General features: G+C 41.7%; 1 protein-coding gene across 1 annotated transcript in view; it reads left to right on the plus strand.

Moving 5' to 3' along the window:
• Positions 1-3,893: 3,893 nt before the first annotated feature.
• Positions 3,894-17,129, plus strand: part of LOC114608210 (protein kinase C-binding protein NELL2-like) — a gene marked incomplete at its 5' end in the record, with an annotated part of 14,609 nt that continues 1,373 nt past the window's right edge. Inside the window, 3 exons of the mRNA XM_028752171.1 lie at positions 3,894-4,127; positions 5,047-5,223; positions 7,198-7,422. Of these exons, the coding sequence (XP_028608004.1) occupies positions 3,894-4,127; positions 5,047-5,223; positions 7,198-7,422 (636 nt within the window). The remainder of the gene's footprint in view (positions 4,128-5,046; positions 5,224-7,197; positions 7,423-17,129) is intronic.

Here is a 17,129-nt window from a genome sequence, read left to right on the forward strand (position 1 = left end):
AAAAAAAAAAAAAGGAGAACATTTCAAATTGGAGCGGCCAGAGCAACGCATTTGCAGCTACTCCGAAGTGTGGGATTAACACTCAGAAGCCTAGGCCAGCGGCTGTATCACTGCACTGCTCCCGAGGCTGGGGCTACGTCCATCAGGTACGGGATCACGAGCTGCACTTCTTCCCGTCCGTCTCAGCAGTTCAGACTTCCTTCCCAGGTGACACACTAAAATGTCACTTTTCTGCTCCATGCCATCGTTTCTCCTACATCTGCACTTTTGAGAAATGGGAACAAAATCCAGTATTTTTCCATAAAATTATATGTTTCATACTTACTTGCCCACATTCTTTGACCTTTTTAAACTTCTAAACAGTATTCAAATTTGGCAGTTTGGTGAGGCTTGCAGTACCGTGTTCAAGCCAAATATCACACATTATTTATTTAATAATCATAAGATACAAACCGAATGCATCTAGTTCAACCCACCAAGTAAATATTGAACATATGGACAGTTGCACTAATTATAGCGGTAGGTGTATCAGGAGAGAGGATGCTGTGAACTTTCAACAGATGAGAAATCCATGAGACAGGGTGGAAAGTGTTGAGAAAATTCTTAAACATATCATAAAAGATGCATTATGAAGAAGAGAAAGAGAAGGAGTGAGGGAGGGAGAAAAAGACAGAGACATGGATACACACACACACACACACACACACACACATACAGAGAGAGAGAGAGAGAGAGAGAGAGAGAGAGAGAGAGAGAGTCCTTCTTCTGCATTAAGGAAACCTTCTCAGAGTGCTTTGAACTTGCTCCAGGACTGTGTTAAGCACAATGAAATTATTGATGTAAAAAGGGTATGACCCAAGGAAGTACCTTTCAGTGTCTGCTGTGAAGTCTGGATGTCAGTCTGATACACTGATTTTGAAAGGGTAAACGTAAATAGTGAAAGCATATCTGAACCAAGTCCATGTCTTGGTCTAGTCCTGTCTCACGAGTGCCAGACCTATGTATCCACACTAGACATCTTCATGCAGAAGCCCAGAGGAAATGCAACAACAGATCCCAAGCAGAGTAAACACTTGCTGTCCTCCCTGGGCCCTTCTTCCATCCCCTAATGATTCGATATCCTTCTTTCTGTATAGCAGCAACCACATTTTCTAAGACGGGAACAGTCTTGATTTGTCCTCTTCCTAAACTTAAAACCTTAAACCCAGTCACGTTGGTCTTTCGATACCTCTTGCTCTGAGTTCCCTAGAGTAGCCTTGTCCTGACTGAGAGTCACACCTGGGTCCTGACTGCCTGCTTTCAATTCAGGCATCTGTCCCCTCTTCACAAGGACCTGGGGAAAGTTTTACAATACTTCAAGCCTCAGTCTCCTGGTCTATAAACTTAGGGTTTCCTTGCCACTTCACATACTGGCATAAGGACCCAATGAGCTGTCCATGGAAAGTACTCAGTAACGCACATAGCAACAGTCTTACCAGTCTGCTTAGACTGTGTTCCTTGCCTGGATTCCTGACCCAGCCAATTCACTGAGCTCCTGGCTTCAAACTCTAATCCATTTAAAGCCATTTTCCAAAATGAAGCCACAGAAATCTCTAAAACGAAGGTCTGCATTCACTCAAAATAACATTTCATTGCCTCTGTAAAGGCAAATTCCTTACCTTCTCCTTCCTCGGGGTGAGCATGGCTCTCCAGTATATGGCTGCTTCCCCTGCCCTCACACGGGGCACCCCATTCTCATCAACACACCTGCTCCCCCATGCCTCCAAACCGCACACCTTCAAATATATTACTGCTTAAAAACACTTTAGCTCCTCTTTTGTGTGGTCAAATATCACCCGCAATATGTTTGTTGAGCATAAAAAATATACAGGAGAAGGAGTGAGCTCACTCCTACAAGTGTGAGCAGAGCCAACATCTGCTGATAGAATACAATGAGACTCCGACGTGACCGGTGGGCTCAGCAGCATTGCTGACTTAATAGCAACTCACTAAAGAGTTACTAATATTTGGGATACTTAAATTTTTATGAGCATCAGCTTTCGGCCTTCAGAGGATGCGGTCCTAACCATGGTGCTTTCGTTCTGACATCCAGCAGGATGAGAGAGAGGACCACAGATGCTCAGCCACTGCCTTGTGTAGCATCTTACAGAGGATGTCAAAGGGCTTTATGTAGTTAGAGGTGTCTGTGGAGTTCACAGTCAAAGAGATGGAATTACCGTGCTTAATGTTTGCTGCATATATAATCAAAATTCTAAGAACATTAAATAGACACAAAGTGTAACAACCAAATGTATTCTATTATTATCATTATTGTTATTATTATTACTATGAAAAGCCCACTGTAGAACTAAGTTAAAATTTCATTTTCTTCTCAAAGACAAAACTTTACTTTCTCTAAAATATGTATAGGTGTATTGTACTTAATTTTTAAAGCATATGTGAATGCTGACTTCTCTTCTAATTATAGCCCATACCACAAACACTGCCCTTGACAAATCGAGCTAGGAGAAAACTCACTATGGTCATCAACTAGCAGTCGTTGTGCTAATCTAGAACTTTTATGGAGAGGGAATGAATTAAAAAAAAAAAGAAGGTAAATAGAGAGAAAAGACATCATGTGGCTTAATTTCATCTGGAATTTAAATGTAGCCGAGATTGAATCAACCAGCCCGAGTCTCCAATTAACACTGAAATCAAGACACCAACCAAAAGAAAATAAAAATTATTTACTCAACTTTGTCTTGAAAATTTTCAAGAAAAAAAATCAGTACACAGCTCCCAGTTACAAGCTGCCAAATCCATCTTATCTCTAGCCTGGTCTTCTCTAACCTGATCCTCCGTAACCTAGGTAACCTAGTCCTCCCTAAACTGATCCTCCCTGACTGGTTCCTCTCTAACTGGCTCCTCTCTAACTCATCCCTCCCTAACCTGTTCCTCTCGAACCTACCACTCTGTAACCTGTTCCTCTCTGACCTGGCTTCCCTGATCCCCTCCTTCCAAAAACACTCCTCCCTAACCAACTCCTCTTGCAGTGACTTCTTTCTTGACCTTTCCTTTGGAGAAGCAGATGAAATGGGAAATAACCACTTACCGCCACTCATATCATCTCTCTGAAATGTATTTTGGCTTGTGACCTTTAAATTATGGGGTAAATAGAACGAATCACATCTCTCGTTATAGCCCTGATCTCTGGGTCAAGATATGTTTGCTTTTCATCTGTATGAAAATGTTTTAGGCTACTGCTGCCACCAAATAGGTGAAGTCGGGTGAAGAATGGGCAGCTGCCAATTGAGTCAGGCCAGGGCTGAAAGGCTAATCTGAAAGGAAAGTTAAAAATGAATAGCATCCTTGGGAGAAATGGTAATTGCAGGCTGTCTCTTCCCTCCCTGCTATGCAGAAGGGTTCAAGGACATTGCCAGCAAACCTAGACCTTGAGGGAAGGACAACAGCACCAGGACAAAATGCAGGAATTGCACTGTGTGAAGGTGGCCATGAGACTAGGGTTTGAAATAGGATAAAGTGCTTCAGCCCTGACCCCGCCCCATCTCTCCCACAAAACAGGGATGTTCTGCAAATACCAGTGTGACACTAGGAGTAATGTCCCCAGGAAAATATCATAACACTTGTGAAATTTGCACCACCAAGCTGGTTTATGTAATAAGTTGAGTTGCATCCTTACTTCCAGAGGGATTATTGTTTCTCAAAATCTAATGGTATTTAGACAGATATGAAAGTTAGAATTCCAGGCAAGGTTATATTTTCTTAAAATCAAAACTATATAATGCTTTCCCATGAACTCCAGCGATCCAGGGCCTTAGTCATCATTGAAAGGGAAAGCACGCCTGGGTCGGTGGGACAGACAACCTGCCTGATTACAACTGCTTGAAACCGAGAATATTCTGGGTCATGTCGTTCCACTCCTCTTGGCTGTAGATATTGACGAATGTGGAACTGGGAGGCACAGCTGTGCCAATGACACCGTTTGCTTCAACTTGGACGGTGGATACGACTGCCGGTGTCCCCACGGGAAGAACTGCACGGGAGATTGCGTGCATGATGGGAAAGTCAAGCACAACGGCCAGATCTGGGTGCTGGAAAACGACAGGTGCTCTGTGTGCTCCTGCCAGGTGGGTAGAAACAAAACACCTTACTCGGATTGTGGTGTTCAGACATCCTGAGTGTGTAGGTTGACAAGGATTGGCAAACGTACGCAACTTTTTGATCACAACCACAGCTACTATAACTGAACATTTTCATTAACCCAAATGTTGCTCATGTCCTTCCTAGATAGCCCTCCCCTTCCCTCTTCCCCTCACCACTCCACCTCATCCCCGAGCCAGGCCAACTTTTCTCCCAGCTAAATAATAGCTAGAATTAAGTTCTTATTTTCTAGAGCCTCACATAAGTGGAACCAGACAGAGCATGGTCTTTGTGCCTAGTTTCTTTCTGCTCAATATAGTTTTCCACAAGCATTTGTATTATTGCATATATCTATTTTTTCTTTTTGTTACTGAACAATATCCCTTTGTACCATTTATCACAATGTATTTATCTACATTAATAATATTTTATTACAGTATTAATTTTTTCTAAGTCATAATATCATATTTGAATGAAAGAATAAATGAGTCAGAATAGATAAGCCTTCACCCAAGAGTGGAAAATCTCTATCTGAATAAATGTTATATAAGGCATGTGTTCTTTTGTGTTTATTTAGTTAATGATGGGTACTTAAATCACAGTTAAATGCATAGTCTATGTACAAAATAGTCAACTACTATGAATGAAATTGATATTGTAGAAAAACATAATGCCTAATTATTACAAAAAAATTTGGTTATTTGTGAAGTTTATTAACTTGCTATAGAGCACTACAATGACACATCTCTCTTTAATACACCAAAAACCAGAACGCTGTTAGTAACCAAATTGCATTATAATAGTCAAATATATGAATATTACATTTATTTATACATATATATTCAAGATATATATTCTGGGAAATCAAGGGGTGTGCTGTAACACTCTCTTCCCCTTTAAACACAGACTGGATTTGTTATGTGTCGACGGATGGTCTGTGACTGTGAAAATCCTACAGTTGACCTTTCCTGCTGCCCTGAGTGTGATCCAAGGCTAAGCAGCCAGTGCCTACATCAAAACGGGGAAATCGTGTACAACAGTGGTGACACCTGGGTCCAGGATTGCCGCCAGTGCCGCTGCTTGGTAAGTTAAGCAGGAAAGCATCTCCTTCCACCTACCAGCAGCAAGCAACTGGCTGGGATGTTAACAGTTGCAAATGCAGAGCCTGGGTAGAGTAATGGAGAGAGAAACCCAAAGACAGCCTCTGGAGCCATGGTTCTCAACTTGTGGGTCATGGCTCCCTGGGAGGTCAAACAAGTCGTTTACAGCATATCAGATAGCAAGCATATCAAATATTTACATTATGATTCATAACAGTAGAAAAATTACAGTTATAAAGTAGCAATGAAGTAATTTTATGATTGGGGGATCACCACGACATGAGGAGCTGTATTAAAGGGTCACAGCATTAGGAAGATTGAGAGTCACTGCTCTGGAAAGCTGGAGTGGCCCACACTGTATATGCTTTCTCTGAGAGCGAGACCTCTTGAAGTACTCCTTCAGCCTAAGCTGAGAAAAGCCTCCTGTGCCTTTATTCCATCCATCGTATGTTTAAAGATAATTATGAACTGTGCATTCATGAAAAAAAAATCAGTCTCTCCCCCAGGTAAATCTGTTAACCAATCTCTGTTAATTCCTCGAACTTAAAACAAAACAAAGATAACATACTGGGGCTGGGGAAATGGTCTGATGGTTAAAGTGCATGCCCTGCATGTGTGAGGAGCATAGCTCAGATGTCCAGAATCCAAGTAAACGCCATGTGGGCATGGTGGCCTCCAGTCATTCCAGCAGCGGCAGGCAGAGGATCCGACAGGAAGCTTGCCGGAAAGAGCAGTCCTGCCAATGAGTCTGCATCTGAAAGTAAGGTTATGCGAGGATAATCCATGCCATCAATCTCAGGCCCCTAATGGTCATCTGCACACGAATACATTCACATCCATGCAAAAAACACGTATGCTTACACACATCTACCCATGCACGTGTTGTAAAATGGAAAAAAGAGAAGAAAACACTCCTCCTTGCTGACGCCTGTTCTCATCTGCGGTTCCTATGTTCTGCGGCCCCACGCTCCATGACTACGTGATGAATACATATTAGAACTGGATGTTTGTCAAACTCCCCAGAAACGAGGCGTGAAGAAGAAAAGATTAAATGATTAAATAGAGACCAAAAAAAAAACCCAAAACTTACCAACGTTTTCCAATTGACTACATGTCTTGCTCTTTCCTGAGGGTGTAAATTAAAAGAGACAGATGCTGCGTGTGTCTTTGTGGTAGAAAAGTGTCACAGGGAAGACACATTTGAAGTCGTGGCCAGGCCCTTCCTGTTTGTGTGCAGATATTTTTAGGGGCCTCGCTTTTGTGTCGCCGCCTCTTTGTCCTTTCAACCCAGAAATCAATCCCGAGAACAAGGTTGGTTTCTGCGCCCAAAGGCTGCTTTCATCCCTGAAACCCTGAGATTTAAAACTAAGAAGAAAATAGCCAATGGGGAGCGGGGGGAGCTGTTGTTTTTTCAAAGGTCCAACTCAGAGTTTCCCATGTGAAATAAAAGAAGGAAATCAAATTTTCTGTTGTTTTATTCTATGCTGTCTTGTTGAGGTGGTGTGTTCAAAGCCAGTTATACATCTGAAAAATGTATAACTTAGCAAGGAAACAGCCAAATTCTGTTTGTATTTATTTCCTTTTTTGAGGAGTTGTAAAGGGATAAACCTTTTTTTAAGATTAATAAATAAGTTAGACAGGGAAATCAAGGCTATCCAAGGATGAGACACTGCATTTAAACTTCGTCTTTTCCTCCTTGCCCTAGAGAAGATGGTGTTGTTCACATTGTACTGTTAGGGGGAATGGTTGTTGCTTTTATTTCCACGCTGTTCTTGTTTAGTACTCAAAGACTGTTTAACCGGCCATCGCAAAAGAGATGCCATTATCCAGTGGGACTTGGGTAGACTCTCTGAAGATGCGCAGGCTTTGAAGCGCTAAGTATAAAAAATCACAATCCTGTCCTTCCTCTTTGCCTCTCTTCTCTCTTGTTCATTTCCATCGCCTCTTTCTCTCACAGCAAGGAGAAGTTGACTGCTGGCCCCTGGCTTGCCCAGAGATAGAGTGTGAATTTAGTGTCCTTCCTGAGAACGAGTGCTGCCCACGCTGTGTCACCGATCCTTGTCAGGCCGATACCATCCGCAATGACATCACCAAAACCTGCCTGGATGAGATGAATGTGGTTCGCTTCACTGGGTCTTCCTGGATCAAGCATGGCACAGAGTGTACCCTCTGCCAGTGCAAGGTAAGGCTCTCGGGTGCAGGAGTGAGCACCCTGGCAGGTGTGCCCATACAGTAGAGATGCTGCTACACCTGGGTGACCGGGAACTAGTCACAGCTTGTGTATGTGTCCTGTAAGCAGAGGTGGAAGGAAGGTCAGCGCTGTTAGTACCACACTGACTACCTTGTAAACTGGAAATAGGTCTTCCATGTAAAAGAGCGTGTACATGCTGCTGCCACCATGGGCAGTAACAACTACTCAGTGTCCTAGTGTACCGAGCCATGCCGGCTTCATCACTCTTTTTATAATGGAAGACAATATTATTCCATTGATTTTTATCTAGTTCTTTTATGAGTTCCATAAAATATATTGACAAAGTAGATACATTGCATTTTCTAAAGTGAAAATCAATCTGGCAAAAATGGGCGTTGTTTCTTGGCTGTCGTGGTCAGTTACACCAAATTGAAGAACTTAGGGTCTGATGCTTATTATATTTTATTCCTACAGTTGGTAAAATCATTATAAAGATTTTACACTTTATTCTCGTAGGGAAACAGCGCTATGCTGCTTACTTCAGTAACTGCCCGTAGTATACACAGAGTAGGCAGCATGGACTGACTTACTGTGACGAGGTTCAAAATTGGCTTGATTAATATCCCTACAAAATAGAATTTAGAGTCTGACGCTTATCATATTTTATTCCTACAGTTGACAAAAATAATTATAAAGATTTTACACTTTATTCTCGTAGGAAAACAGCATTATGCCACTTACTTCAGTAACTGCCTTCAATACAAACAAAGTAGACCGCACGGGCTCGCCATGACTAGCTTCAAGAGTGGCTTGATTAATATTCCTACAAAACTAAACCCAGTGCTTTCACTTTGTGCTTCCTTGTTGTAACTTGGAGATTAACACTAAACCAAAAGCAATGATATTAAAGACTTAATGACATTTAAAAAGTCAGAGAGAGACGTTAGATTCCACTCAGCACTGCTTGTCATTGTCAGCTCTGGCTTTTCAGTGAGCCCTTCCTTTGTCATCCACAGAGCTCGTTCATCCATTCATCTTCTCTTAGTATAATTTCTCACCATAAAGGCTTGATGTAACAGGACAAAGAGACCCAAAACACCTGAAACCTTGAGCCGTCTGCCAGTCTGCTGTACCTCCTTTAAAGCCACATCCCTAGCTCGTTCAGTGAATGCAATCTCTCAATCAAGATTTTGAGGGAACGTTTTTCCCATTTTCTGGGTGCGCACCAGCAAATTTGAAGAGAGTTTCTAATGCAGGTTACTCATAAAGCATATGCTGTGTGGCTTTGTGTTTGATCGGAGTATATTCAAGCATGTGCATGTTAATATCACAGCACTGGTGTCCAACAGAGGGTTTTTTTTCGGCATCTAAATCATGACGACTCCTCCTACTCCTTTGAATTGCTACGTTGTTGTTCGGCACATCGACAACAAAAATACCTAACAGGTAGTTGGATACAGGTCACGTCAAGTAGAGCTCTGCAGGAAACAACCATGCTTTGAAGGGTCATTTCCTGTCACCCAGTGCCCTGTAAAGGACATTGCACTCTTGACGAGTTGGTAAGAATGTCTTCCAGAAGTTGTGTTCTGATGCTGAATTCCTTTTTTCTCTGGTAAGCACTGATTCTTAGAAATTACTGCCTCATAGTAAATGTGTATTATGAGATTATGTTCATTTTTACCAAATTAATCCGAGATATTAACTTGTGTTATTTAATGTGTTATTTTAAAAATGAAGCACATGTAAATCAGCTTTGGACAGAGCAGTGGAAGGAGGCGCTGTCCACAGCAAAGTGTCCTGAGCACTGGTTCTGACCATTCCCCTCTTGTCTCCCTTGCTTAGAGCTGTTTCTTCTACTTAATAGGAACTAACACAGTTGAATGGGCTTCATTTGATTCTTCTATAATATTCTTCTATAATTTAATTCACTTCTATAATATTAACTACTCAATAATCTAAAGGCTTAAAAGCAATGCGGGGCTTGTGTTTACCTCAGGGGTGTGGCCTGTGGACTCAGTCATTCCTGGAAGCGCATGTGTAGTAGCTTATTGTCTGTCTCCAGTTACGTTGTGGTGTCTCCAGTGGGCCTTTAATTGAATTAAATACTTTACAATTCAGATCCTCATCGCACTAACCACTTTTGTCATTGCCCAGCAACCTCCTGTGGCTGCTGACTGCCATATGTCATCATGTGTTCCACATATGCAGATACCTTAATGTTTTCCTTTAGCGTCTGCTCTTAGGCATGTGCACAGGTGTACATACCTGCATGTATCTGTATGTGACATACACATGTGCATATGACACATACACACATTTTTAAAAGGCAAGAGGGAATATATTAATGCTTCCCTCAGGCCACATATGATGACATATGTGGATAACAATATTTTTTTCCTTGGAAGCAGGATCTCTCTTATCTCAAGCTGTTATCAAACTTGATTTGTAGCAGAATGGCCTTAAACTTCTGGTTCTTCTGTCTCTCCCTCTCACTGACTGCCATGCACCACCACACCTGGTCTTTGTAGCGTTGAACACAAATCCCAGCTTCATGCTAGACAAGCTCTCAGGTAATTCAGTCACATGCTTAACACATGCAGAGAACATTTCTATCACTACAGAATGCGGTGTGGGAAAAGCTAGCCTACAATCTGAGAAGTCAGACTTCCTGGGAGTGCTGTTGATATGTGACAGGGGGCACCTGCCTTCATTTCTTTTGTACTCAGCTCTTCAAAAAGTAGAAACACTAAACTCTGACAATGACTACATGAATTATACCACTGAAGGGTTGCTGTAAAAATTGAGAAGATTCACACAGAAAAATTCATAGGTTGCTCAGCACTTTTAGAGTATGTAAGCAATAAATGTTAGCTGTGCTGTAGAGTGGCATTGATACAATCATGCCAGAAACAAAGGCCCTGCTCTAACTGTGATGGAGACAGGAAGACCATACGGAGGCAAGAGGCCGGACAACTTGTAAACCACTGATCTACAGAGAGGCCAGTGTCCCTTAGTAAGATAGATATGCGCAGTAGAAATGGCCTGAGGGAAGCATTAATATATTCCCTCTTGCCCTTTATAAATGTGTGTATGTGTCATATGCACATATGTATGTTACATGCAGATACATGCAGATATGCATGCCTGTGCACATGCCTAAGAGCAGACGCTAAAGGAAAACACTGAGGGTTCCACTGTATCACTCTCTGCCTTGTTCTCTTGAGACAGGTTCTTACATTGAACCTGGAGCTAGGCTGGTGGACAGCAAGCTCCTGTCTCCACCCTACCACACACAACAGTCCTGAGTTATAGGTGCATGTGGCCAAGCTCTGTTCCTTAAGTGGTGATGGGGATTTGAACTCGGTGCTCATAGTTGCACACAATAACTCTCACCCACAGAACTGTCTCACCTCTCTTCTTCTTTTATCTTTCTGGAATTATGATCAGATTTAATTTTCTAAAGCTCCAGTAGGCATTCCTCTACTCAGAAGTTAACTATGAGAATTGAAAGTGGGTTGTCCTTTCCTAAATCTTACAGGCAAGGAGTTTTATGATTCCGGAGAGTCAGAGATTCCAGAGCTTTAAGCAATGGAAGGAGCTGACCAGGTGAAGACTCTTGCTTGAGCAAATCTTCACTGAGCTGAGATGTTTGGATTGGGAAGCAGGGCCCTTTAACTAGGTGCTTAAGGAGGTGCTTAACTGAGAGCTGGTTTTAAGGCTGAAGCTTCTGATTTTGTAAACATTACCTTCATCAAACAGAAACTTAGAACTTGAAAGAGTGAACGTGAGCCTCTATGTTAGCATTTGACAGACAGAAAGTAAATCCCACAGACACACATCCAGATTTTTAGAGGTCTCTTGATGGAGTTCGTTGCAATGTTGTGTGCATTTGAATTTTAGACAGATTTGAAATATGTGCAAATTAATAAAACACTCATTACCCCACAAATAAATCAGAATGGGTAGAGTCCTCTAAAATTCACAACTATTAACGTAAGAGAAGAAATCATTCAATGTTTATATAATTTAAATGTAAACTCTCATAAGTCATTCTTTCCATATTTTCCAAGGCTGACAGAAATGTGCCCAAGTTATTACCCTTGTGCACTATTGATGTCCGTGAGCAACACACAGTAGTCATGCATTACCCCATCCAGGATCTTTATAATCTAACCTAAAGACACAATCTACAACATATACCAGCTCTGTGCACAGTAGGGTTGATCTCAGCATTGAGTTCAGTGTGAAAGCAACAACCATGGCTACTCTGCAATAACCACAGCAGAGGAGAAGCAAGGCCTCGAGGAAGCTCACTGAGCCATGTAGTGACACAACAGTTCCTTGTTGTAGCAGTTCCAAATTATATACAGTTACTAGTGCTGGTAGGCTGTATTTCAGTGAGCCTCTTTTATTTTAATGTTTATTAAGAAAAAATATATTCTGATGAAGTCCATAGTCAGGCACATAATGTTGTGAGTTTGCTAAAACAGAAGGCATAACATATCCAATGCTATCTTTGCATCCACTTTCAAGTATATCTATTTCCCATTGTCTATCTAAACTCTATTTCTTCATAATTTGTTCATGTTCCATCATGGATGGAATCACAGAGTACCTGTGCTTTTATGATTTCTGTTGAATCAGCCATTTATTCTTGCAGCTATTCATTGCTGACTTGAAGTTAATTTTCTCTGATATTGGTAGTCACAAAGTATGAGACCAGCAGTCAGGAAGCTAAGAGGAGAAGTGGAGCTTGAAGCCAACCTGGGGTCTGCAGTGTAGGTTTGTTTGTAAAACTACAAATTATAGATCAATAGATAGATAGATAGATAGATAGATAGATAGATAGATAGATAGATAGACAGGGAGGTAGATAAATAGATGATAGACAATAGATATGATTGACAGATAGTAGATGATAGTAGATATGACTGATGGATGATATCGATAAATAGATGATAGATGGATAGATAGATAGATAGACAGACAGACAGACAGACAGACAGACAGATAGATAGATAGATAGATAGATAGATAGATAGATAGATAGATTAGATATGATAACAGATGATTGATGGATAGGTAGATAGATGATATATACACATATGTTTTATAGTGCTAGAGATCAAATCCATTGCACCATATCCTAACCCCTGGTTTAAAATTCAAAGTAAATTTTTAATCAATAAAGACAATGGGTCTTTAGTCCCTACACAATCAGGGCCATTTTTTGACAATAATGGGAAACAACTCTTTTTTGTCATTGATCCATTTATTACTTATGTTCTTGTTGGTCCATTCCTGCCTTTCATTTTACTAACCTTTTAAATTTTATCTTATTTTGGGAAGGGGCAGCAAGATGGTTTAATATATAAAGGCACTTGCCACCAAGTCTGATGTGTTCCTGGGACCCACATAGTGAAAACAGAGCCCGTTATCACAAGATGTCTTCTGGCCAGCATGTGCACACCATGGTACATGTGTGCCCTCCCACACTGACCAATAAATGCAATAAAAACATTTCTCCTTTATTTTAAGCTACAATTGATAGTATCTATTTTTCTAGAGATTTTAATGTGTATCAATTCATTACATTACTTAGCATCATACTAGTCATTAAAATATAATAATGTTGTAATGATATAACTTATCATAAGCCTATTCGTACACACTGATCATACACAATATGCTTGTTAGCACTCTACTTGTAACTTCATATCCTTGTTTTTATCTAATAACCCATATTTTCAAGACAAATAAAGGAATAAAACAATATTTTTATATTTGTTCAGAGTCTTAACATTTCTGTTGCTCTTCATCCCCTCTTTTTATTTTTTATTTTTTTTATTTTTTTTATTGGATGATTTATTTACATTTCCTATGTTGTCCCCTTACCCCATCCCCCACCACCCCCTCGGAACCCCCAATCCCCTCGCCCCTCCTCCTTCTTCTCTGTGGATGTAACCTCTATCTACACCCCCCCACTCCCACCTCCCCACCCTCAAAATTCCCACCCCCTGGGGCATCCAGCCTTCATGAGGTCAAGGTTCTCTTCTTCCACCTATGCCCAGCAGGGCCCTCCACTTTTACATATTCAGCTGAAGCCCTGGATCCCCCCCTAAGTGCTCCCAGGCTGGTGGTTTAGACCCTGGGAGCTGTGGTTGGTTGGTATTGTTGCTCTCCTCATGGTGCCGCAAATCCTTTCAGCTCTCCTTCAGTCTTCACTCTAACTCCTCTATTGAGAACCCCATGATCAGTTCAATGGCTAGTTGTGAGCATCTGCCTCTGAATATCTTCATCCCCTCTTACACGGAGCAGTCTACACCTGCCTCCATCTGGTCATTCTGCTATAGCCTAAGTAACTCACTTTTGTCTCTTGCATATTGTCTGTAGAGGAAAGTCTGTATTGTAGGCCTCTAGAAAGAAACTGTCTCAACTTGCACTTGTCTGAATATATTTCTGAAAGATGTGTCAGTGGGCAGAAAGTTCAGTCTGACAGATTTGTTCCAGCCCTTTGCAGGGCATGCTCGTTGTTTTTGTGTTTCTATCATTTCTGAATGAGCCATCATTTGAACTTTTGTTCTTTTGTACATAGTGTATCTCTCCCTTGCCTCTTGTCTCCTCCATAACACTCTACCATAGCAGTTTGCTTATGGTGCTTTTAGGGATGTGTGTATGTGCATGTGGTGTGTGTGTGTATATATGTATGTGTGTATATATGCATGTGGGGGTTGTGTGTGTGTGTGTATGTATGTGTGTATGTGCATGTAGGTATGTGGTGTGTGTGTATATATGTATGTGTGTATATATGCATGTGGTGTGTGTGTGTGTGTGTGTGTGTTTAAACCTGTTCCACTTTCCTAGTCTTCTAGGATTCCAGTTACACTCTATTCAGATGCCTTTATGGCCCTGAGGTAAAACTCGATTTCAATGCAGTCTTTCTGTTTTATAAATGGATCATTTCTGCTGTGTTCTCTTCATAAGTTACTGACTCCTGCTGTCTGTAACCTGCTCAATATAGCTACTGAATTCTTCACTTCAGATATCACTCCTTTCGTTCCTGAATTTCCACAAAATTCTTTATATTTTAGTTTCTCTGATCCTTGCCATCTGTCCATATATCCTGGTCTGTCTGTCTGTCTGTCTGCCTGAGACTGGGTCTTACTATGTAGACCAGGCCAGCCTTGAACTCCCAATGATCCACTTACCTCTTCCTCCCAAGCACTGAGATTAAAGGTGTGCACCACCATGCTGGGCTTCTCAGTTGATTCTGGTCACCTTTTAAAGCACATTTTTGAAGGTATCTGTAGTATGTTTAGTCTTCATTTGAGACTTACTTCTGAGTCACCTTGGAATCATTGCCACCCACTGCTTCTCTCTTCACTAGGACTGACCTATTCTTCTCTCATGTTATAGTCTGTTAGTGTTATACAGGATTTTATGTTGTATAGATACTAAGTCTATTGGAATCCTCTGAAAACCCTTTGTTCTAGCAGCCAGTCAGGTAACGTGCAATCACCTCACATTTGGGGAAGCTTGGCTCTCTGCCTGTTAGGTGGATCTTTTCCAATATTTTTTTAGATTGAGGGTGAATTTTGTAAGGTTGAGACAGTATTTTACCTCTCATCATGGTCCACTGAGACTTTGGGTGTAAGGTTTACATTATCATTCGTTTGTGTCTCAGCCAGGCACAGGTTTTGATCAGTGGTCCTCAGCCTTCAAAATGTCTCCTCATCTCGCACTCCAACACTTCAGCTGAGTCTCTCTGCTTCCTTCCTTCTCTGATGAGACCCTAAGTAGTTTCCCCTCAACCTTAAGCCCACCTCCTAGCTCCCACACTGTCTTGACTTCTCCAGACTTCTGCTTGAGGTGCAGTCGTGTGTGACTGCCAGACTAGGAGGTACCTTAGAGTCGGTCCCAAGCAAAAGAGAATCACAGGGTACATTCCTATTGTTTTAAGCTTGAATCCCAACCCAGTGAATGCCTGCCAGTCATCATGGCTTCCAGTAATCTTTATATGTGTGCCAGATATCACAGATGTCAATTTATAGAATGAATTCTGCCATCACTGAATTCAGAACTCCGTGTTTCATTAAGTTTTAAAGTATAAACTAAATACCTTCCCAGTTGTGAAACTATAATACAGTTTGTAGTGCATTTTCCTACAGCAGGATAACATACAAATAGAGACAAAGGAAAACATGCCAAGAGGATGTTGGAAAATAAGTCCTTTCCGGAAGTGAGCATGGGGAGCAACAGGGATGGCTTTCCCTCACAGAGTCCTGACGTCAGTTGCACCCAGGTAGAGCTGCTGCCACAGTTTCTCTGCCTTTTGTTTCAAAACCATGCAGTTTGAGAAACTGATATGTATCCTAGCAACAAGGTTATGGATAGAAAACCTCTGCCTCCAAGAACGATGTTCAAGCTGTAAGTGGCATAGCTGGGCTGAGAGAGGATGACACTCTATCTTGGGGCCAGAACAAGAACTCTGACAAATACCCAGTCAAGGATGAGGTATTTTTTTTTAACAGGTAGCACTCCGATTTAATGGAGATTGGCTTGCTTCCTCATTTGAATGCTTCTGCAAAGGCTAGAATAGTCAGAAACCTTCTGGGAAATTTGTCTATAACATTTTTTTTATTTTGTCATGTATAAAACTCATTCCACCCCTAACGTCATCTTCTGGGAGGAAACCTGTAAGAAAGCTGAACATTAGACACAGGTTAACCTGCTTCCTTCCCAGCCCTGTCATTTATTAACTGTGATTTTGGACAGGAGTTTAAGCTCCAGTTTCTGAATTTAAAAGTGTGAGTGTGAGCGGTGCTTCCCCCGAGACAGTGACAGGGTGAAATCGGGAAATGTGTCTAGGACACATGGTAAGATGTCCGACAGAGTGCACCCTCCTGATGCATGAGGATCCTTACTTCCTGGGATTGCCATGGCAGTCACACCAGTTATGGTTGGTAAGGTAGAAAAAGAGACAGATGAGGAACCAGAGAGGAAAGGACTGTACTTCTTTGTAGCTGTACTATGTTGATACTGTAATAAGTAATGTGCACATCTATTTCTTCCTTGCTTGGCCATCCCTGCCATTTCAACTTGGCAGTTTCATAAGCTTTCCCAGATTAAATCTCCCACTTAGATCGGTTTTGGAGTTCTTTTGTATTTGATGTAGATTTTCAAGATTTGGTCCATGTCTATGTCACTGCAAAGTCCTCATGCAGCTCCCATGAGTGAGGTCCACTCTTCCCGCCAGTGTCTTCGGTGTCTTCATTGCCTTAGCTGTCACCTCTGTCACCTCTCCAGGAGGTCTACCCCAGACACCAGCCTTGGGAGAGGTCTCTGGTTTATCTCAGTACCATCATATCTCCTTTTATTTCATGAAGCTGAAACAGAACGCCTTAAACTGGACACCTTAGGTGGCAGAAATGGCTTCCCCGTAGCTCCAGGGACTGAGAAAATCATTTTCAAAGTCCAAGATCATGGTGCCAGCAGAACTAGAGTCTGACAAGCCGTAGTAATGTCTTCATACTCCTCTTCTTACTGTTTTCTCGATTGATGGAAAGGAAGGGGAGAGGGAGGGAGGGAGGGAGGGAGGGAGGGACGGAGGGAGGGAGGGAAGCAGAGAAGGAGGGAAGAAGGGAGAGAGAGAGAGAGAGAGAGAGAGAGAGAGAGAGAGAGAGAGAGAGAGAGAGAGA

Source organism: Grammomys surdaster, unplaced genomic scaffold (genome assembly GCF_004785775.1).
Source record: "Grammomys surdaster isolate TR1022 unplaced genomic scaffold, NIH_TR_1.0 125878, whole genome shotgun sequence".
NCBI lineage: Eukaryota > Metazoa > Chordata > Mammalia > Rodentia > Muridae > Grammomys > Grammomys surdaster.